Source organism: Manis javanica, chromosome 2 (assembly GCF_040802235.1).
Source record: "Manis javanica isolate MJ-LG chromosome 2, MJ_LKY, whole genome shotgun sequence".
NCBI lineage: Eukaryota > Metazoa > Chordata > Mammalia > Pholidota > Manidae > Manis > Manis javanica.
Genome location: NC_133157.1, coordinates 205,763,418 through 205,785,731, shown reverse-complemented (window position 1 = coordinate 205,785,731; position 22,314 = coordinate 205,763,418). Strand labels below are relative to the sequence as shown.

The following is a 22,314-nucleotide window of genomic DNA, read 5'->3' as shown; positions in this document are numbered from 1 at the left end:
AATTAGGCCTAAGTGAGAGGTGAACCTAGATCATCCACCCACTCCTTCCACTGTCTCCTACACACATTCTGGAACTAATAAGAGATCTGGATGGTTCCGAGGGTAGAGAAGGAAAAGGAAAGACTGAAGTGTGGCACAGTGGAAAATATTTGGGCTTTGGAGTGACAGTGCCAAGGCTCTGTCCCTTACTAGCTGTGTGATCTTGGGCAAGTTACTTAACTTCTCTGAGCCTTGGTTTCCTCATCTGTAAAATGAACCCTAATAATCTGTGTCTCCCTCAGCATAGACAGCCAGCATGCAATGAGCACTCAGTGATGACCAAGTGCAGGAGAGGTCAGGCTGCAATGCTCTCACGTGTCTCAAACATGCAGCGTCTTGAACACTAGGCTTGGGACCTGGTTCTTGAGCCCTGGAGTGAACTGGAGTAAATGCTATGGATGATGGCTCCCTCCTCACGTCTGTCTGCCTACCTGGGCACTGGGCACTGAGGTGGCCACAGCTGGGCCAGAGAGGAGGGAAGATCAGAGGAGAGTGTGGGAAAGAGGTCAAATCAACCTGCGTAAGCAAGAGCTGGCAGAAGGGAGAGGGCAGGAAGCCAGAGGGGCGACAGGGAGAGACTTTGTTAGGGTTGCTCTTACCGAGGTTCCAGAGATTGCAGGGAGAAGAAGAAATGGAATCGAGAGAGAGTTGCCCGAGGTCGCAAATTGGATTCCTTCAGTGTCCTTCAAATAAGGAGAAGAAATTCCTTTTAGTTTACTTTTCTCTTCTATGGACTGTGCCTTTCAAAATATTACTCCACTACTGGACTGAGCCAGTCGGACCACAGCTTCAGTGGGTTACAGTGCCAATAGCAACTTTCCTTCCAGAGTAGCTGTGCCGCAGGGAGGTGTCTGGCACTGTGGCTCGCTGTTTGAGGCCCCTGCAGTCCCAGTTCCCAGTGCAGTTCTCTTAGCAGGTATTGTCAGGGCCCTGCTTCTACCCCAGGAGCACCCCCCACTCAACAGCCTCCTGCTGTGCACCGACGCCTTGGCCTGAGGCTTTCTCTGGCTTCAGAGCTGTGCTGGGTGGGCCACAGGGCAAGCCCATGGGCGCTAGGGAATGAATGTGGTCCCAGGAGCCCCAACCTTGGATGCGGTGGTGGATAAATCCTGCAGCTTTCTCACCCTTTGGGTAGGAAAGCTCTGAGATGCACTCTATACTGTCTCCTGGAGGGCCCAGCAGCACTGACCCCAGCGGTTCCCAAAATGTTCATAAAGCCTCAGATGTCACAACGGTAACACACTCACTGACATACCCTGGAGTGGCTGCCCTCTCCTCCTCCTGTTCAATCCCCCTCCCCTGCCTGGACTTCTCACCATCACCATCCAACAAGCTACTTGTATGGATTCTAGTCTCAGTGTATTTCTGGCAGAACCCAATCAAAGACTGTAGATACTGCATTCCATTGACGAGGAATTGTCCATGATCTGATCTGGAAAGAAAATGTGGCTTCTCCATTAGCTGCTTGTGTACTTCAAACACACCTGCTGCCACCTGGCCCTCCAGCACCCAGACAGACCCACCCCTTTGGTCAGTGGGCCCAGATTCTGCTCCAGACAGTGTTCTGAGCAGCCACAGCCACAGCCGCTTCCACCTCAGCCCTGGCCCCAGGACTGGAACCTCTCCAGCGGCTCTGTTCGAACACAACCTTGACAAAGACAATGAGAAAGAGAGAGAGAGAAGAGCTTTTTCAGATGATGGGAGGGCTGGGAACTTGGGGTGTTACCAAGAGAAAGGAGGAGCACCTGGTGAACGGCTCTGCCTGGCCTGTGTCCAGCTTCCCTCCTCACACTGAGGGCAGATCCAGGGGTAGCATCTTCCCCACAGGGAAGTTCTTGTCTTTGAACCAATCTACTTGGACTGAGGTGCACAGGAGGGGACCTGAGGCACGGGAGTGCTGGTGCTGGGAAAGCCCCCACCACCCCCACAACCTCTACTCCGGCTTTGCAAACAAGGCCTGAGGGTCTCCTGGAGTTGTGCAATGAACTGGAAGGCCACCTCACCTTGGCCTCCCTCTGCCGCTGGCAGGAGAGGAAATCTCCCAGGGCTGGGTGTGCCAAGGTGAGATTGAGCCAGCCCTCCTGGCCCATGGGCAGGGCAGGTGTTGCTCAGTGATAAGCCAACCCCTCCATTGTAGTTGATGATCCCTGGGAAGCCTTGCTCAGGAGAACAGCAAATTGCTTCCTCAGTGGTGCAGCAGGTGGCACGTAGTCCTGGATCCTGACTGTGCCTTCCCAGAGCGCGGAGGGCTCCACTTCGCACTGTGGCCCGCGTGCCCCTGCCATCAGCAAGACCTCAAGTGCTGGCCCCCTGCCACAACTCAGGGAGAGGGCAGCATGAGCTGGTCCAGGCATGTAGGTAAGATTCGGAAACGCCTGGAAGATGTCAAGAGCCAGTGGGTCCGGCCAGCCAGGGCTGACTTCAGCGACAATGAGAGTGCCCGGCTGGCAACAGATGCCCTTTTGGATGGGGGTCCCGAGGCCTACTGGCAGGTACTCAGCCAGGAAGGTGAGGTGGACTTCTTGTCCTCCGTGGAGGCCCAGTATATCCAGGCCCAGGCCAAGGAGCCCCCCTCTGCTCCAGAGCCTCTGGGAGGGGCCGAGTCTGGCCCCAGGGGACACGACTCCTGCTCCCTACAGTCTGGGACCTATTTCCCCATGGCCTCCGAGGGCAGTGAGCTGACCCTGCTGCACACCTGGGCCTTGGCCGAGAAGCCCTACCTGAAGGACAAGTCCAGTGCCACCGTGTACTTCCAGACAGACAAGCACAACAACATCCGGGACCTCATCCGCCGCTGCATCACGCGGACCAGCCAGGTATCGATAGCGGAGCCTGTACCCTGGCCAGAGGCCGGCAGGGAGGGACGGGGGCCTGTGGAGGGGGAAGCGGGAGCGAGTCCTGCTCTAATGGAGTCCAGAGGCTGGACTCAGGATGGAGTCAGGGATGGTACTCTCTGCCTTGCCCTGGATCACTGACTTCCTGATCCGACATGGCACAGTCTGCACGCAGGCCGCCGCCCCTCACTGGAGCTCCTGCACTAGCTTCCTGCCTGGCGCTTCTCTCCCATCACGAATCCAACCCCCCAGTCTCCCTGCTTCAGTAGAGCACTGTTCCTATACTTCAAATCTAACTGGGTCCTTTCCCTGCTTAAAGCCTCCCATGGTGCCCACTAGCCCACAGTGGGAAGAGCAAACCCCTTATGGCTCACAGGCTTCCGGCTCCTCTGCTACCCGCTGTCTGTCACTCAATGCTGAGTGACATGCAGATTCTCAAACCCACTCTGCTCTGTCGCTAGGCCTTTGCATATTGCTATTTCCTCTGCCTGGCACCCTCTCACCTTCCCTGCCTTCCACCCTGCATTTTCACTAACACCTGCTCCTCCTAAGGACCCAGCTCCAAAGCCTTTTTCTCAGAAAGCCTCTTCTGAACTCCCCAGGCTAGGCAAGGTGCTTCTCCTCTGTGCGTCTGAATGAAGGGCCGCCCCACTGGGGTACACACTTGCCCTTTGTCCTCTCAGACTCAGCTTAGACCCGTCTGCTCCCAAGTGAGCAGTGCCTGAATCCAGCCAGTGCTCAGACAGAGGAGCAGGGTTCTCCCTCCTCAGAGTATTTACATTTTAGTAAGTAACTTTACAAGAAGAAAAATCCTTCAGACTCAGACGCTGACTGATAGAATTTTCAGGCACGGCGACTGGCCTTCTGTCAGAGCTCCCCCTATGCTCCTGGAACCAGACTGCAGTGGCTGCCTGCTGTCATCTGCAATGGGCAGAGGGACACAAAGGTCAGGAGCTGTGAGAGGGCTTGAGGTAGGAAGACATGCAGTCATGGCAATGACTGTGAGGAAAGAAGAGTTTTTACTCACAGATCCCTAGAAACACCAGGTACATCCGGTGTCTATTCAGCACAGAGCTGTGGATGTTACCCCCTGCCTCCTGGAGCTGCAGAGGGGCATGAGTGGACTTAGAAAGGACCAAGCTGGTATCTCAGCTCATTTTCTGTTTGGATCCCTAACTGAATCCCACCCCCACCCCCGACCCTCCCAAGTCAGTACTGTGTGAAATCTTAAGGCTCCAGAAAAAGCCACAAGAGGTGAGAAGGCTGTATGTGGATGGGGTGGGAGGGAGGGAGTTCTAGAAAATTAAATAGAAGGTAACAATGGGTGGAGTATTGGCTTTTTATGTCACTGGGCTGCTTCCAAGCAGAATTTCATGTTTGTGTGATAGGGTGGCATTAGGAATTGACAGATGGGACAGCAGGCAGCCAGGAGTGACCTAGGGTGAGTCCCTTGACCTCCCCAGGCCTCAGATTCCACACTGGACTAAGGCCCTTTCCAGCTCCAAAGGGCTGTTCCTGAGTGTGCTGGCTCTCACCTCTGTGTGTGAAGGTCAGGGCTCTGCAGTGGGGGGACCAGTGGTGTTGGGGAAATTCCCAACCACAGCCGCAGCTCAAAGCATGCGAGACTCCCTGGAAAGAAGCCAGGTTAGGGCTTGTGAAATATAATCTGCTGACTGAGCCCCTCTCCTTCCCCCTCCTCCCCACCCAGCTAGGCTTCCTTCTGGTTGCCTCTGTGGGCCTGCTGATAGCCTTTGTTTCACCAACACAGCGTGTTATGAATTTGAGACACTTAAAAATCTCAAGATTTCACCTAAAAGTAAGAATCTCCAGCTCCTCTTAGCAGGTAGGAAGAGTTGGCCCTTCTGGGGCTGAGTTGTGGCCCCCTCTTTGGGTGGGTCTCCTTTGCCACAGTCCCCACCTCTCCCCCTGTGCCCCAGACCGTAGTAAACTTCACCCCTTTTGTTGGCTGTCAGGCTTTGCAGGCAGAATTGTGATATCCCTCCTATACGCACACAGCAGACCTGTGTACACACACACACTTACACACACACGAGGGCTAAGGGTTGGCATGGCTCCCATAGAGATGCCAGGGAACATCTATGGCCATACTACCCTGAACGTGCCTGATCTCGTCTTATCTCGGAAGCTAAGCAAGGTCGGGCCAGGTTAATACTTGGATGGGAGAGATGCTGGGGTCTGGAACCCAGTCTCAGGCTGTCCATGGAAGAGGGCTGTGCCCTGGCTCCCCACACAGAGGTGGGAAGAAGAGGGAAGACAGAGGAGAAAATAGGTTTGTCTTCTTCCATGGCTTCAGCCGCCTGGGAGGGGTGTAGAGGGAGCAGCCCACCTGCCAGGTGTGTTCCAGAGCAATTTCCACTCCCTTCTAAGAAACAGAGATTCCCTCTTGCCCTGCATGCTCATATTCCTTTATTCTACAAAACCTGAGTGGTCAGGCCCCGCACCCAGGATGGCAGAGCAGAACAAGAGGCCTCCCGCCCTTCCTTCCAGGGAGTTCCCTTCCAGTGCCCATGGGGGTTTGGAAGGAGAACATGGGCAGGTGGTGGCCCCAGGTTTGAGCAGAGGGGAGGTGACTAAGGCAGGCTTCTCGGAAGAGGTGACCTCTGAGTTGATCAATGGCTGAGTAAGAGTTTGTCAAGCAGAGGGAAGGGAAAGGAATTCCAGGCCTAGGGTGTGTCGGACACAAAGGTCAGGAGCTGTGAGAGGGCTTGAGGTGGGAATACATGCAGTCATGGCAATGACTGTGAGGAAAGAAGAGTTTTTACTCACAGATCCCTAGAAACAGAAGACTCGGCTCACTGCTTAGGGCCCCACAGGAAGCACAAGGATCAGTTAGGAAGCAGCGGGTGGGAGGGGAAGGCCTGGGCACAAGCCCTTATTGTGGATTTGCAGGAAAGGCGAGGCAGAGTAAACCATTTAGGACTGGTCGGTGTGAATTTTGACAGCTTTGGGCTATAGGTGGTCCCCAGTTGCCCACTACCTGGCTCTGGGGGGATTTAGGGTAGGGGGACTATTGGCTGGATGTGTGACAGTTACATAACAGTGGTTGAGATGTGGGCTCTGAATTGCTTGATTTGCCTATCAAAGGTGGGGCTTCTAGGCAAAGCGGGGCTACCTCTAGGCAGTAGCTAGCCTGGGATGTCAAAGCATCATAAAACACAGAAAAACAAAAAGCATGTTTCATACATCCTCCAAGTGTGATCAAGGTTCCCTGAGGGATTGGAGACCTGAGACCCGGCCAGCAGGTCTGTAACGTCATGCCCTTTCTGACCACCATGTCGGTGAGGCCAGATTACCTTCACATACTTCCACCCAAACAACATATCACCACTGACTGTGCCACAGAAGCAGATATGAGAAGCCAGCAACCCCAGACACCACAGAGATTTGCAAAGTCAATGGTAAAAACCTTGCCACTCTGGTCCCTACATCTTGTTCTTGTTTTGGAAAAATATAGTTATTTTTAATTAAAACTATTATTTATGTTAATAGGCAATGTTTACTATCATTTCGCATTACATTAATTTTAAGAAAACAAATAAGCATTTTTAAATTTTCTCAATTTTCCTTTCTAATATGACAAATATCAAGACTTATAAGGCATGTAAACCACAGCTCTTTGGAACCCTTGATAATTTTTCAGAGTGTAAAGGAGTCCTGAGACCAAACAGTTGGAGACCTTTCGCAGGCAAGCCTCCTCTGCTTACTGTATACACATGCGCCCTCCCCTCTTTTTCTCCACAAGTGCCACAGATACACTACAGAAAGAAAAATCCAATCAGCTCTCTGGGAGGCTGGGGTGGGATGGGTAGAGTGGGGGCCTGTGGAGGAGGGAGTGAAGGGTAGCCTGAAAGTCCTGAAGAAGGTCCCTATCCCCAGGTGTGAGGACCAACTTTCCCGGCCGAGCCCCTGCCCTGGGAGCGGCTCCCCACCCTCCCACCCCGTGGCTCACTGAATCATTGCCAGCCTGACTGAGGGAGGTTGCCAGGGGATAGGGGGACAGGGCGCTGGGGAGCAGAGCACGAGACCCAGAGCAGAAGTTGCTCAGTGCCCTGGAGGCTGATGAGCAGATGCTCCTTCCCAGGGCCCCCAGGGGCCCCAGGCTGAGGCTGCTGGTCATCCGTCTGACAAGGGCCTCTGAGGGAGAGGCCAGACCTGGGAGAGCAGGAGAGCCCCCTAAGCATGTGGGCCTCCCAACAGCTCCACCCAGTGCGGGAGTCCGGGTCCCACCCAGGTCCCACGGGGTGCAGCAGCCCCCAGGGGCCAGCAGGGGTGTGCATGCCCCCACCATCCTCCTGGGACCTGAGAGCCCTGTCTGCCGTCCCACAGGAGTTCCTGAGAGCAGTCACTCCCCGCCTCCTGGCGCCTCCCTCTGAGGGTCCCTGCGGGCTCAGCAGCGGTACCCCGCCACTGCTCCGGATGGGGCCATGGGGGAGGGGACACCAGGAGGCAGCAGGGCAGCCAGAAGCGACCCCGACACAAACATGACTTGGGGGGTGGTCCCTCCTGGTGGTCCCAGCAGCTGACTTTTCAAGGGCTATTGGCCCCTTCCCTCTGTGTTCAGGGGAGGGCTGCTGGGGGCGGCCCCACCTGGGCCCCCTTCCTTTTGTGTCCACACTCTCTTTGAACCCTACTCTGGGGTCCCCCAAACCTCCCCGGGCTTGGCTCTCCTTGCCTGGCCCATCCCTAACTCACAAGTGGGGGGGCTCTTGGCCCCTCAGGTTGCATCTGCTGTAAACAGACACAGACAGACAGACGGGCATCAGAGCCCTCAGGCATGACGTAGAATGACTGAGGAGTGGTTCTGGGTTGGTGTCTGGGCCATCTCCCCTGCATTCTAGCCATCTGTCTTTGGAAAGTTGCTTAACTTCCCATGTGGGAAGCCAGCGTGACGTGTTGTAAGGGTTACAGGAGATGAACATACCCTGAGAGTAGGTGCTCAGCAAAGAGTCGCCACTGTTATTACTCATCTGTCAGAAGCAAGAGCACAAAAGGAGCCTCAGCACAGAGAAGAATACAAAGAGGAGTAGAAATAGAAGCACAGAGTGGGGGTTGGGTGCTAAGTGGCCCCAACAGCTGTCCCCCACGTGGTCAGGAGCCCCACCAGGACCCCCATCCCATTTCCTGAAACAGCAGGATTTCCAGCCCATGAGAACTCACATTGCCTGGCAGGTAGTGAGAGATTCTCACCCAGAATTTGAGGTCCCTGTAGGAAGACGGTACCTGAATGTGGGATGCCCAGCAGACCAGCACCCCCCACCCCCCGGGCTGAGCCCCTCTGGCTCACTGAAGCTCCAGATTCGCAGAGCCAGCCTGCCAGGCTGTGCTTCCAGACCAGCCTCCTTCTTCAGCAAGATGTCATGAACCTGCTTCCTTCTCCTTCTCCACCAACCCCACCCGACTGGGCCAGTCCGTTCGATTGGCCTTAACAAGAACCCTACTGTGTTTCCTTTTTTTGCCCATAGAGGTATGGGCACTAATTGTAATTCTCTTCATAACCCAGATTAAAGCAACATTCTTGCATGGTGTTATTCTAGTATTATCCCCACCTGCTCATGAATAATGCATATAAAAACCAGACATATTTTAACTGCACACAAGAGAAACAACATTAACTTTTGTGCATGGCTTCATTTACATTTTCTGGGCTTATGGTTAGACCCACCTTGCATGACAGCTAACGCTCTATTATTGTGCAATGTTTTATAGGTAAAGAAACCGAGGCCCAGAGGGTAAGTGACTTGTCCTGAGGCACTCAGCTGCTCTCCAGTAGCACAGGGGCTGGAGCCAGATGTTCCTAATGCCCAGTAGATCCCTTTTCCTCTGGATTATGTGTTATCCTTCTGTATCAGTTTCCCAGGACTCCTGTAACAAATTACCATATATTTGACATCTTAAAACAATGGAAATTAATTATCTCACAGTTCTGGTGGCCAGACGTCCAAAATTAAGATGTCAGCTGGGCCATAGTCCCTCTGTAGTCACTAGGGGAGAATCCTTCCTTGCCCTCCCAGCTCTGGTGGCTCCTGGCATTTCTACGGCTGCGTAGCTCTGGTCTCCACCTTCATCTCCACATGGACCTCTTCTCTCCTCCCTGTCTCTCCTCTGGGTGTCTTTTATGAGACACTTGTCGGTGGCTTTAGGCCCCGTGGATAATCCAGGATGATCTCATCTTGAGGGTCTTAATCTTATCTGCAAAGACCCTTTTTCCAAATGAGGTTACATCTATAGGTTCCGGTTAGCACATGGAAATGTCTTTTGGGAGGTCATCATTCAGCACCCTATACCATGTAAGGTAGCTCATTATGCAGGGGACTGAAGAAGTCACTGGCCTTGAATCAATCCAGCTGGGAGACAATCCTTGCAGGAGGCAAACAGATGCACCTAGACGTTGTGAGCTTGCATTTCCAAGATCCTTTAGATCAGGACATGGGATTATTTGCAAACCTGCCCCTTCTCCATTCAGTCAGCCACTGTTCACCAGCTCTGTCTCAGGGAAACAGGACTCCCTGGAACAACTGGAAGGATTTGCTGACCTCCAGGGGGGAATTGTCTCCTTTGTCAATACTTCCAAGAAACAAGGAGGTGTTTATCCTTCAGCACAGGGGCCTCCGTGTTTTTGGTGCCATAAGCTTAAATGTGTACAAACACTTAATCATGTGATAACAGGACCCCTTGGTTCTAGAACATCAGAGGCTTCACTATTAGAACATCTTTTCTGACTTCTAGCCTAGCGTGAGCAATTTCTCAGTAGGGTGTCCAGACACCCACATCAACTGAGCAGAAAGTCAGCTCCAAGTGGTACCAGCCCTCTCCTTTGCCTGTCTCCATGATGCTTTGCTTATCCTTGCTGTTTCCCTATTGTTGGTGGTCAAAAAAAAATCCTGTAATTATTAGAAACATGGTGGAACATTATTATTACAGATAATGTTGAAGAAAGAAAATCACCCCATCCAAACATAACCATTAGTTTTGGCCTTGGACTTATCTGTCTGAATACTGCTTTCCTCAATAACAATCACAGTGGCCATACTCTCATTTTGTGCTCTCTCTTCCTTTTTTTACTTAATTTGCTCATTGTTAATACACATTTGTTGAGCAGGTATTCATAGCTAGTTTTACTTGAACCTTTCACCGTGTCTATGTAACCATTATGATTATCATTTTAACAGCTGCTTAATAGTCCACTTGTCAGTATACCACAATTTAAGACTCTTGATTGGCTGACAAAAGTCTAATCCTGCTCCAGTTCCACTACGTGGGAGTTTTTCCCACACCATCGAACAATTCTAGGATGCTAGCTGGAATGTCTACAGTTCAGCTCCTACCAACCACAGGCCCAGCCTGTCACCTGTGCTTCTGACCCACCAGCTTCAGATTGGAGATTCCAACAACCCCCTCCTTGGGTCCAATTAATTTGCTAGAGTGCCTCACAAACTCGGAGAAATATTTTACTTATTAGATTACCAGTTTATCACAAAAGGTATAATTTAGGAACAGCCAGATGGAAGAGATGCGTAAGGCAAGGTGTGGGGAGAGGGCCCAGATCTTCGTTGCCCTCAGGTCTCATCACTTATGAAATTTCAAGGTTTTTAGGAGTTTGGTGCCAGAAACAAGGACAAAGGCCACATATATATTTCTTATCATGAATCACAGTATCACAGAAAGCAAACTCAAACAGGGTTCAGAAGAAGACTGTGCGTTGACATCCATAGTGGAAAAGTGCACAGTAGGATCGGCTTCGGGCATGACTGGAACCAGATGTTCAAATGCTCCTGCTGGTCATCTCTCTCCACCCGCTGCTTTCTTGGGGGCTGGCTGCGTTTTCAGGCAGGCTGTCCCCACATGGTGGCATGAGGGCTGGTAGCAGCTATAGTTCATAATCTACCAATTAAGCAATGCCAGTTAAAAGAGGCAGAATCCCAGCAGAAGCAGGGACCGAGTCTCACTGGAATAAGTTAGACGGCATGACCACCACCGGCCAATCTCTGTGGACAGCGGGGGATGACGCACTCTCAGGGGGCTGGCCTTGTGATGTGCCCTCCCCAGGCCCAGGCTAGGCCTCCCGGACTGTGCAGGAGAGGGGATTCCTTAGAGGGAGACTGGGGTGCCGTTGGCAGAAGGAGGAGTGGATGTTTGGCAAGTAGGAACATGGTGTCTCTCTCCTTTGCTGGATTTCTAGGGCTCCACACTCCCCAAGTTTCTGTTATGATAGAGGATACAGTAACTGTGGGCTGCCAGGCCCCCATTCCCCATCCCGGTGGGCAGCCCAGCCTGGTCTAGTTTATATGTAGGGTCTCCACAGGGATTTTGTGTGAGAGAAGGATTCCACTGCTTTACAGTATTTGAAAACCAATGATCATGGAGTGCCTTCGAGGTCCAAATGGCTGAGAATCCATGATGATTGGTCTCTCCCTCCCTTCACCTGCTTGGCCACCTCCCCTCATTTCTCTTCCCCGCTCTGCTCTCCTCCTCCTTCTGCTTTTCTCCCCTTCCTCCTCTGCACTGTCCCCTTCGACGGACGGTGGAGAGGCCAGAGGATCCGTGGTTGGGCTGGATGGCAGGGCCCCCGCGGCAATGCTTTTCCCTGGGGTCCCCCATCCTCGGTCCTCCAGAGTGCGGCCAGGCAAACAGCTCTCCCAGGCCTCCTGGGACCTAGGAAGTTTGGCCGAAACCAGCTAGCATGTGGCCCTGACACTTCTGGTACTCAACCCCCCTGCCCTGGCCCAGGTCCTGGCCATCCTGATGGACGTGTTCACGGATGTGGAGATCTTCTGTGACATTCTGGAGGCAGCCAGCAAGCGCCGGGTGTTCGTCTGTGTGCTCCTGGACCAGGGAGGTGTGAAGCTCTTCCAGGAGATGTGTGACAAAGTGCAGATCTCTGACAGCCACCTCAAGGTAGGGGCCCCACAGAGAGCCCAGACGGTACTTTGTATTAGGATAGGGTGACAGGTGCCCTCCTGTCAAAGGCTTAACATAATATAGGTTGATTTCTTGCGCAAAGTCCACTGTGGGGCAGACGGCCTCCCTTGCTGTGTCATGGCATTACAAGGAATACGTGGTCTCCAAGACAGCAGTGGTGGCGAGAGAGATGGCAGGAGGATGGCACAGCGGGGTTCAGGACTTGACCTGGAAGAGAGTTTCATCACCCCCCTCCTGGCCCTTGGGCCTCACATAGGTGCTCGGGGCTGGGAAGCGGAAAGCGGCCCGTGGCCAGCAGTCTCTGCCGCATTCACCTCCTCTCCTCTCAGCTGAGGAGACCCAGGGGACACACGTCACAGGGCGGGGCAACATCCAGGACCTCTCTGAGGTGCGCTTAGGACTCCCCAGCATGAGGCTGGTCCTCTTGGACTTAACCCAACTCCCTGCTTCCTTCTGGCCAGAAGAAACCTGAGATAAGGGTTCATTTAGTCAGGTCAAATCTGGGGCAGCTAATTCCAGATCAGGTGTAAAACCACACACAGCTTTCATGAGCAGGCACAGCAAAGGGCTGATGAGTGACTCCTTGTAGCTCAGGTGGGCGGGCCTCCAGGAGACCCTGTCCTCCTCCCTTCCTTCTTCCCTTCCCTCCACAATGATAGGGTGCAGCTGAGTTCAGGCACCTCCTGGTGCCACAGGCCTCAGGTCTTCTGATTACTGGGTCTGCTCTTTGTTACCAGGACCACACCCCCTCGGCATGAGGCCATCAGAACAGGTCCAGAGAGTTAGTGCAGGCCATGCCTCCATGGCCCACCCCGGCCACACCTGACCGTCCTCTACCTCCCAAAGGCTGATGGGATGTGGCCTCCACAGCCATCTTGCAGAGCTTACGGAGAGGTGGGGAGGAGCTGCTGGAGGCACCGGGCACCCCTTTGCGAAGCCCACCCGGCCACCAGCGGGCATTCTCTGGGACCCAGCAGCACTCTGCCAGCCTCTCCCATCCCACACATCCCCTGCCTTTCATTTCTCCTGCCTTCTAAGAGCTCCAGCTTGAGGGCTGGAGCAGCAGGTGCTGCTGGGAAAAAAGGGACAAACAGGGCCACAATTTGGCTTGTAGACAGACCTTTGCTTAGGACAATCGAGGGTCCACTAAGGTCCTCACAAAGCCATCCCCTCTGGCTGCACTGGGCCTTCCCGCTGTTCAGCTTGGGGTCAGGGACTCTCACATTACTAAAGCCACTTACAAGGCGAGACTGGTCCTCCGAGGCCCATGGGAGCCTGGACGGGAGGCTCTGTGGATATCAGATCTCATCTTTCTTCTATTTTCCTTGTTTAAATTCTACCATCTCTTCTTTTCTTTTTCCCCATTACTCAAATAATGTCAGGACAATGAAGAAAATTCAGAAAATTCAGCCAAGTTAAAAATGAAAAATGTCCTCTAATTCCACCGACTAGGGCTAACCTGTTTATGTCTCAGTGAGCATCCTTTCCGATTCTTTCCTAGGCAAATGTATGTCTATAAATACATAATTAGTGAGTGACACTGTGGCTTGCCTTCCAATAGAACATTTCTGTCCGGAGCGTGGAAGGAGAGGTGTACTGTGCCAAATCAGGCAGGAAGTTTGCCGGCCAGATCCAGGAGAAGTTCATCATCTCGGACTGGAGATATGTCCTGTCTGGATCGTACAGGTGAGCTGAGCTTCCCCTTTGGTCAAGGTTCCAGAAGGCCACAGCTGAGCTGGTGCACACCAGCCCCCAGCCAAGTGCCTCAGTTTCCCTTCAATTGCCATAGGACATAGAATTCTCTTTTTCCCTCCTCAGCTCTCTCAGGCATGGTTATAAAGCCATGCAGTTTGTTTTGGGGGTGTGTGTGTATGTGTGTGTGTGTGTCCTAGTTTATTTTCAAACTGTTTTATTATTTTCATATAATGAATTTCTTGAGATTAATTTCACATTCCAGATAGTTCACCCATTGAAAGTGTGCAATTCAATTCTTTTTAGCATCACTTTCCTCATCTGTAAAGTGGGATCAATACCTTTGCTCACAGGTTATAGTAAGGGTCAATGGATAAAGTTTGCAAAACCTGTGGCATAGCTCCTGGTACACAGTAGGTGTTCAGCAAATGGTTGCTGTTAGCCAGCCAGTACCCTGGCAAGGTCCCAAGAGAAGGGGACATGGGATAGGCAAGATTTGAAAGGGTGAGGGCTGGAAGATGTCGGTCTTGAGAAGTGGCCATGCAGAGCAGGCCTGGGCAATGCTCATTGGTCTGTGGGAGAGACGTGTGGTCCCTGAGAAGCCTGGGGGGCACCAAGAGAGCCTTCTTCTCACTTTAGGATTGCCAGGACTTGCTGAGCTGTCACCATATCTTAGGTAAGATGACAAGCTTCATTGTCTGTGGTCCCCAACACCAACTTCCCAGCCCCTTCTCCCTGTCTGAAGCATGTTAAATTCAACAGAACCTATGGCTGGTGCTAGTGACTAGAAGTGGCAGCAGCCTGGCCTAGAAGTCAGATGACCTAGATTCAGTTCCCAGCTTTGCAGCTTCCTGGCTGGGTGACCTCAGGCAAGTTACTGCACCTCTCTGTTCCTTCATTCATCAGCTGTGTAGGGACCTACTAAATACATACCAATCATACTTCAGGGCTGGGGGGCCTCTCCTGGAGAGATAAGCAATAAGTCAGGAAGATAAACAACAGCCAGATGAATTAAAAAGGAAACCATGCAGACAGCAGGAATGATAGAACTAAGGAAAAACAAACCCAGGGAGGCACAGGGTCAGGGAGGGTGCCAGGCAGGACTCAGGTTCCCCTTTGCCACTCCCTGGCCTCTCTCCACCTCACCTGAGCCTTGCTTTTCTCAGCTGTGTGGGGGCTTGTGATCCCCGACCTCGCAGGCTGCAGTGAAGCCAAATGCAGTGCTGTGCAGCCACCGGGAGGAGCTCTTGTTTCATAACCTGAAGGCCAGGGGGGCTCTGACCCAAGGCGGCCCTGAGGGGACACTTCTATCATCCGGGGTCACTGAGCCCACGGGTGTTTCTGTCCACGGCTTCTTGCCTCAGGCTTTTGCCTCACTCGGGGCACCCATGCAAACGGAGCGCCCCTGTTTCTGATCCTGGGGCCTCACTCAGCACCATCTAACCAACCACCTGACTGGCACTTGAATCCCCTCCTGCCCTGATCCACTCTACTACCTCTGGGCTTTCTCTTCCAGGAACAGAAAGATTTTTAAACACAAACCAGATCAAATCACCTCCATTCTTTTTTTTTTTTTTTTTTTTTTTTTTTGGAGTGGACGGAGCAAGCTCCTATTCCGTCTCCCTACTCCAAAAATCCATTTAATATATTGTCCTCGGACAGAGGACGTATCAGATATTAAACTGATAAGAACAGATACTACACTTGATCTCAGCCAAAAGGCCGAGAAGCGATAAATCACCTCCATTCTTAAAATCCTCCCATGCTTGTCCCTGCTCCTAGAAAAAAAATCCACATTCTAACCATGGCCTCTGTCTCAGCAGGATTCTTCCTCCCCCTCCATTGGGCTGCAGCCGCTGACCTTCTCCCCAGGTCACTGGCAGTAGGTCAAGCTCTCTTTCATGCCTCAGGGCCTTTGCACTTGCTCTTTATTCCTTCTGCTGAGCAGGTTGTTTATTCCTGCTGTCTTTATCCTGCTCATTTCTTATCTTGCAAGTGGCAGCTTCCAGGTCATTCCCCAGAGAACTTCCTTGTGGACTTGTTTAGCCAAGGTTATAACAACATGATGTCACAGCCTGGACTGGGTCTGTTTTCTTCTATATTGCATTCCTGACATGAAGTACAGTTCATAAAGTGCCTGAACATTACACATGACCATAAATATTTGTTAAATGAATAAATGAATGGAAGTCCATGTTAGGTCATGGCCATCCAGTGTGGCTAGAGGAACAAAGTTTCTCAAACTGTGCATTACCATGCATTAGAAAGGTAAGAAATCAATTTAGAGAATATGTCCAGAATTTTTTTTTATGAAATAGGATAGAAAAAAATAATTATAGCAAACTGAGGTAAGGTTTGCTCTAGAAATTGTTGTGTGGTTATGTGTATATTTGTACATGTCAGTAGGTCACAATGCAAAATGTATTTCTCCCAGAATAGCCAAGGTAAATCTGAAGAACAGACAGGGAGGACTTGCCTTACCAGAGGATCAGGACTTGCCAGGGCACTGTAGTAATCAAGGCAATGTGGCACTGGGAGGGACAAACTAACAAACAGAACAGAGCAGGAAGCCTGGACACGGACCCACACATGACAGGGCATGTCAGAGCAGTGGGGAAAGGAGAAACTGAAGAAAAAATTATCCATCTGGAAAATCAGTTCTACTTTATACATATATATAAAAAAATCACCTCCCAATAGATTAAAAGGACTTAAATGTGAAACACAAACCTTAAAACTCTTAGTAAAAAATAGAGATGACTATCTTTTAGACCTTAGGATAAAGATTAGGTGTCTTAGCACAGATATGCCTCTGTGTTAAATGCAATATAAGAAAGTATTGACTATAAATATAAAAGATTGCTAAATCCCACTCCATTACAGTTAGGAGCTTTGGTTCACTGAAAGACATTTTAAAGAAAGTGAAAAGTCAGATTTCAAACTGGAAGCAGGCAGATGATGCCTTGACAAGATTAGTGCAAGAGTTACAAAGAATTCCTATGAGTCCCAAGAGCAAAACAACACAATGGAAGAGTGGATGAGGGACCTGAGCAGTCTTTTCAGCAAGGAGGGACACATGTGAAGATGCACAACAAGACGTTCAGCATCATTAGTGATCAGCAAAGCGCAAATCAGGGCTAGAGAGAATTACCATTTTATACCTTTCAACAAAAAAATAAGATGGACAATACCACATGTTGGATTTACAGGATCTTTTCTACATTACTGATGGGATTGTAAGTCAGTATACTGACTTTTGGAGAGAGTTAAACATTTTCCTAAAGCTGAATATACATCTAGTTTATAACCCAGCAATTCCACTCTGAAGTATATTTCCAAGAGAAACTGGCCCACAGAACAGGAGAACAAGGTATAACAACCCTCATAGCAGCACTGTCATAGAAGAAAAACCACTGAAGCAACTGAGATGCCTATCAATAGGAGAATGGAATGATAAATCATGATATAGCCACCAGTGGAATACTATACAACAGTCAAAAATGAGGTGCAACAATGAGAGATAACATGAATAAATCTTAGCAATATAACATCAAGTGAAAAAAATTCCCCAAAAGATTACATATATGTTAAAAACAACTAGAGGAAAATGACTTATTTTCCAGAATATATAACCTTTTTTAATTAGAGAAAAAGGAAGTATGGGAACTATGAAACAGGATTCGGGGTGATGATTTCCTCTATTTTGAGGAACCTGGAAAATAGGTTGCCAGGAGGAACTATATGGTTAGATGCTGGTTATTGTCTGGCTTTTAACTTTAGTTGATGGACTCCTAATGCTTATTACATTATTTAAAATAATGAAGTAAACAGCTACTTTACCTTAAATGGGCCATGAATAGACCAATGATGAGAGTGGGTCTAGAGCCAAAGATTATGCTTCAGTCAACTCTATGTACTTAAGGGCCAAAAAACAATAAAAATAAAATGTATGCCTTACCGTGGGCGGTGATAAAAAGAAACGTAAAAGCTAGAGCACAGGATGAACAGAGTAGGGTGTACAGGAAGGGAGCCCCTACACCATGCATGGGGGCACACAGGGGCCACTGGGCAGGGACAGAGTAGTCACAGGGGCCTGAAAAGTTGTCAGGGCCTTTTTGTACCTGTTTTGTTGAACATGCAGCTGCTTAGACTAATCTAGCCTAACCCCAAACAACACAGAGTGAGTGATTTCTCAGAGTAACCAAGAGCCCACTGGCCCTGTGCCTGTGCCTTCCCTGTTACCTGGCTGGCCCTGGGCTCAGCATCACCTGTTCACCTCTCTAGGGTTGTGGGGTGGCTCCTGGGCAGGAGGTGAAGCTTAAGCAAAGCCTCATTGTTCTTCCCAGGAATGTCACAGGCTTGCCTGGGCCCTGCCCGCCTCCCAACAGGGACTCGGCAGACTGGGCCAGGCCTTTGGGAGCAAAGTGGGCTGACTGGGTTCTGGAAGCAGACCCTTGGTGGGGGTTGTTTCTGTGCCCACATTGACCCTGCCCTCTGACCATCCTGCCCCCATTCCTCCTCATGCCTGGGATCACGTTATTAGTGTCTTGCCTGAGGGTTTCAGCCCCAGGCAAGTTCACTGTGGATTTGGTGAGATAGAGAAATGAAAAAGGAATGTCCTTGGGGTAAAAGGGTTTATATACCCAGCTTTATTCTCACTGGCAGTAGGTCAAACACTAGAATCATGTCTGCCTCCAGCCGTCTGCAGGTCTGTAATCCTCCTCCGTCTCTGCCTCCACCCAGAGCACCGAGCAGAACTCTTTATATAGTGGCTCAGTAACAGCTCATTGCCTAGGGTGTGGGGGCAGCAGCCTAGCAGGAGGCCAATTACATCATCAAGTAGCTTAGGATCAGATGAGGATCCTGGCCATAGGAACATCCATTTTCCCCACCGTTAGGGACCTAGGAATCTCTAACCTGATGCTCCTGGTGGGTCTTCTGTGCTGCTGCTAGGCATTTTCAAGGGTTGGTGGTGATGGTAGTGAAAAGGGATTTTCCTATCAGAGAAAGAAAGAAATTTGGTTAAATCAGGAAATCATAAAAAAAAATAATGAATGCCTTAAGCATTTTATTTTCATTTAAACCTGTAAATAGAAGGAGAGCCAAGGCCTCTGCTTGAGGGTGTCCTCCATGGATGCTGGGCAAACTGCATTTATGCAACCTTATTTCCCTTCCTGCAGGCTCGCCCTGTATTCTCTTGTCTGTCTCCCAAAGAGCAGAGGATTCTCCATCCCCTCACACCTCTTTGGGGTCTCTGGTCTGAAAATGGGCCTGCACCCTTTAGATTTTCATGCAGACACAGCCCCTGCCTTCCAAGGAGCAGCCTCCTTTTGTCAGCTGCCTTCCCCAGAACCCTAGCCGGTTACAGGAGGCAGGTGTTCCCGCACTTCACCGGTGGAGTCGCTGAGGCCCCAGTGGCTGGGTGGCTCATCAGCTTAGAGTTGGGACACTGGTGCTCAGCTGGCACTCAGCCCCTTTGTGCCTCCATAAGGATGTTCTAAGGGGCCATAATCGGAGCATGTCTTGCCGATGGGTTTCAGCCCCAGGCAAGTTCACTATGGATTCAGTGAGACCAAGGAATGACAATGGAATGTTCTTGGGGTAAAAGGGTTTATACCCAACTTTATTCCCAAGGTGGCAGGTCAGTCACTAGAGTCCCGTCCACTCAGAGTCTGCATGCAGCAAGCCGGGCTCTGCCTCTGGGCCTCTCTGCCCCAGTAGCCGACTCAGTCTCTGTCCTCAGAGCTGCCACCACTCCAGTCTCTGCTCTCCTGCAGCTGTGCACCCTGTTGCCCAGAGCACTGGGTGGAGCTCTTTATATAGAGTCAATAACAATGTATCGCCCACATGTGTGCAGTGAGCCAGCCGACCAGGGCCAGGTGAGAATCCTGGCCACCGGAACCTTCACTTGATCCTCAGAGCACCAGGACGGAACACTGACCTGAGGCCAGGGATTCACTCTGGCATCTGAATTGTTCACCTGCACACATTTGCTTATCTCTGAGCTTCAGTTTTGTCACCTGTGAAAGGGGAATACTGGGACGAAATGAGCTGCACAGAGGAGTGGTGGGCACATGCTAACCCTCCCTACTAGCCCTGCCACCGGCCATGCTCCCCTGGAAGGTCACGGAGGCCCCCCATTCCACCCCTTACTTTCTCTTCTTTCCCCCTCCAGCTTCACCTGGCTCTGTGGACATGTCCACCGGAACATCCTCTCCAAGTTCACAGGCCAAGCGGTGGAGCTGTTCGACGAGGAGTTCCGCCACCTCTATGCCTCCTCCAAACCTGTGATGGGCCTCAAGTCACCCAGGCTGGTCGCACCCCTCCAGCCCGGAGCTGGCCCCAGCGCCCCCTGCCTCAGTGGCAGCAGCTGCTCCGCTAGTGGCAGCACAGATTCTAACCCCTTCAGCAGCCCGTCACCAAGCAGCAACCCACAGAACCAGAGTCTGTCCGCATCCTCAGGGCCCGGCAGCCCCCTGGCCCCAAACCCACCTCCACCCACCAGGTTCCAGCCCCACTGTGGTCCTCTGGGGGCCCCGACCCCACAGGCCCACTTCTCCCCGAGGCCTCATGATGGCTCACCTGCTCTCTACAGCATTCTCAATGCCTACAGGCCCACGCGGCTGCAGCTCGAGCAGCTTGGCCTGGTGCCCAGGGCAGCCCACATCTGGAGGCCCTTTCTACAGGCCTCTCCTTATTTCTGAAGGGTCTCTTCCACCAGCTACCCTCCCCAGGGCCAGGGCTGGCCATTCCTGGGTTTTCTGGCTCAAGAACCCCACCTCAGTGACTATCAGCTTTGCACCTGCTGAACTAAAGGCACTTGGACAGACATCACTGCCTATGTGTGACTGTTCCCAGGCCTGCGACCGTTTACTTGCTGGCCCCTACTAGTCCCAAGATCCTCTCTAGTGTGGCCTATGTAGCACATTCCAAAAGGTTCCAGAGAGGTGGAAGGCAGAGAGCTAGAGGACAAAATAATGAAAATAGGGCTCCTTTTTTCCAAAGAGCAGCCAGCACTTTAATATTAACATTGTCTGAATCGCTGTAAGGGGCAGATGCAGCCCAACTTTTATGTATGGGTAAACCGAGGCACTGAGAGGCAGGGGTGGGTGCCATCAAGATACTCCTGTTTCCCAGTGCCCAGGAATGGTCTACTCCCCATAGATTCAGGAGAGAAAGATTTAGGAGAAGATATGGGAACATTCTGGATGTTTCTGGGAGAGGTGGGAAAGGTGTGATACTAGGGTATCCTTGAGCCTCATGAATTCAGGATGAGGCCCCAGAACCTGGCACTGAACCTTGTTGGGACTGGTTGAAACTGAAGCACCAGGGATGGGCAAGCTGGGACATTAGGGGATGGAACTGGACAAGGGAGTTAAGCAGCACGGGTGTTTGCTCCCAAGAGCCTTGGGGTGGCCTGGAGGTCCCTGGAGTCTGGGCTGAGTCGCAGGGGCTTCAGTTGTCAGGATCTGGGAATGGCCCTGCCGCAGAGCCCAGGCCAGCCAGAGCAGCCAGGGAAGGTTCGGCATTGACCCGGCAGGCCCTGGTGCCTCCGTCTGACTTTGTCGGCCTTCTGAAGCACAGGGCTGAGCACTCACAGGCCCCATCAATGATTCTCAGATTCACAGCGTACCTTCTCTGTTCCCGGGGTGCTGCTAAATCCTTAGGGCAGAGCTAGCTGTGTATACAGAAGAATATGAGATGCTTAGGGGGCACAGAGGAGGGCCAGCCAGCCCAGCTTGGGGAGGTTGGGCAACACTTCCCAGAGAAGGGACAGTTAACCTGCGACCTAAAGAACAGTGGTGGTACAGCTACGGGGAGGGTGTGATCCCTGCTGTCCCGGCTGGAGAGCAAAGCAGGCAAAGCAGGCGCAGAGCCCCTACGCACCTCCCCATTTCCATGCCCTTCCCAGCCAGCTCACCTCAGCAAACGTCTTGCTGTGGCCCACTCCCAGCCCAGAAGCTTTGCCTTGGCCAGGGACAGCTGAGAGGGCAGAGCCCCGCGACTGCTGCTCTCTGAATCCTGACATGTGGCGGTCCAAGTCCCACTCTGCAGACTGTCCCCCTCCCGTCAGCCTGTCCCTGTTTGTGTCTGTCCAATATGCATGACAAAGGCAGAGGCATTTTTGCTTCTGTTTTCTTTTAAATTGTATTCCTGTCCTCACTTCACTTTTTCCTCCTTAGTTCCTGAAAGTCCAAGAACAAAAGCCCTTTGGTTCCTGAAAGTTTTTAACCCCCAGTCCTGATGCTGCTGTTCTCTGACTGACCACCATGATGAGCTTAGAAGGACCAGGCTCTGCAGAGCGTCCTAAATGGGACTTCACAGTCTGCCGAGAAAGCTTCAGGAAGGCAAGGCTGGTTGGGTACCAGGGACTCACTCCACAGGCCTGCCCTGCCTCTGCCTGCATCCGGCCCACTCAGGGTGCAGAGCGCGGGCCTGGCAGCCCAAACAAGCCCTCCTGCTCCCTGTCGCTCTCAGCCAGCCAGCCTCCCCTCTGCAGTCACCTTAGGGTCCACAAACACTGCTGGTCCCCACAGGGCCCCGTGTCACGTGAAAGGCCTATAAGCTGGGAAGTTGGGGTGGTTCGCTTTGACTAGTGGGATATGACAGAAGTGTCGCGGCCCCTTCAGGCAGGAGCTCTGGGAGCCTGGGCGCTGCTGGCCGCGTGGGAGCACATCTCCAGGTGGAGTGCCTCTGCCGGCCCAGGGTCCTACAAGACTGGTGAGCAGACCTCCCACTGCCACCCCACCGAACCCAAGTGGATAAGTAATGTGAGCGAGAAATAAACCTTTGTTGTATAAGCCACTGA

At 51.8% G+C, this 22,314-nt stretch overlaps 1 protein-coding gene, 1 long non-coding RNA gene and 1 pseudogene across 4 annotated transcripts in view; 1 reads left to right on the top strand and 2 right to left on the bottom strand.

Moving 5' to 3' along the window:
- The window catches only part of LOC140848013 (uncharacterized), a 25,649-nt gene extending 7,145 nt beyond the window's left edge, over nt 1-18,504 (bottom strand). The window contains exons 1-2 of the long non-coding RNA XR_012128445.1: nt 18,423-18,504; nt 639-722 (exon numbers count right to left, since the gene is read on the bottom strand). This is a non-coding gene — a long non-coding RNA (uncharacterized lncRNA). The remainder of the gene's footprint in view (nt 1-638; nt 723-18,422) is intronic.
- Nucleotides 2,157-22,314, top strand: FAM83A (family with sequence similarity 83 member A). 3 transcript variants are annotated; one of them, XM_073230068.1, is made up of 5 exons: nt 2,157-2,855; nt 11,622-11,789; nt 13,375-13,499; nt 14,145-14,181; nt 19,681-19,909. In XM_073230068.1, the coding sequence occupies exons 1-4, from the start codon at nt 2,376-2,378 to the stop codon at nt 14,161-14,163; spliced, it is 792 nt and encodes a 263-aa protein (XP_073086169.1). In that variant the 5' UTR covers nt 2,157-2,375; the 3' UTR covers nt 14,164-14,181; nt 19,681-19,909. The 3 variants fall into 3 exon arrangements, 2 of the variants coding, with proteins under 2 accessions (XP_073086169.1, XP_017512129.3); XR_012128441.1 differs by lacking the exon at nt 14,145-14,181 and adding an exon at nt 22,136-22,314 and having other exon boundaries at nt 2,167-2,855; nt 19,681-21,853; XM_017656640.3 differs by lacking the exon at nt 14,145-14,181 and having other exon boundaries at nt 2,167-2,855; nt 19,681-22,314.
- On the bottom strand, nt 15,030-15,239 carry LOC118970001 (U2 spliceosomal RNA; annotated as a pseudogene).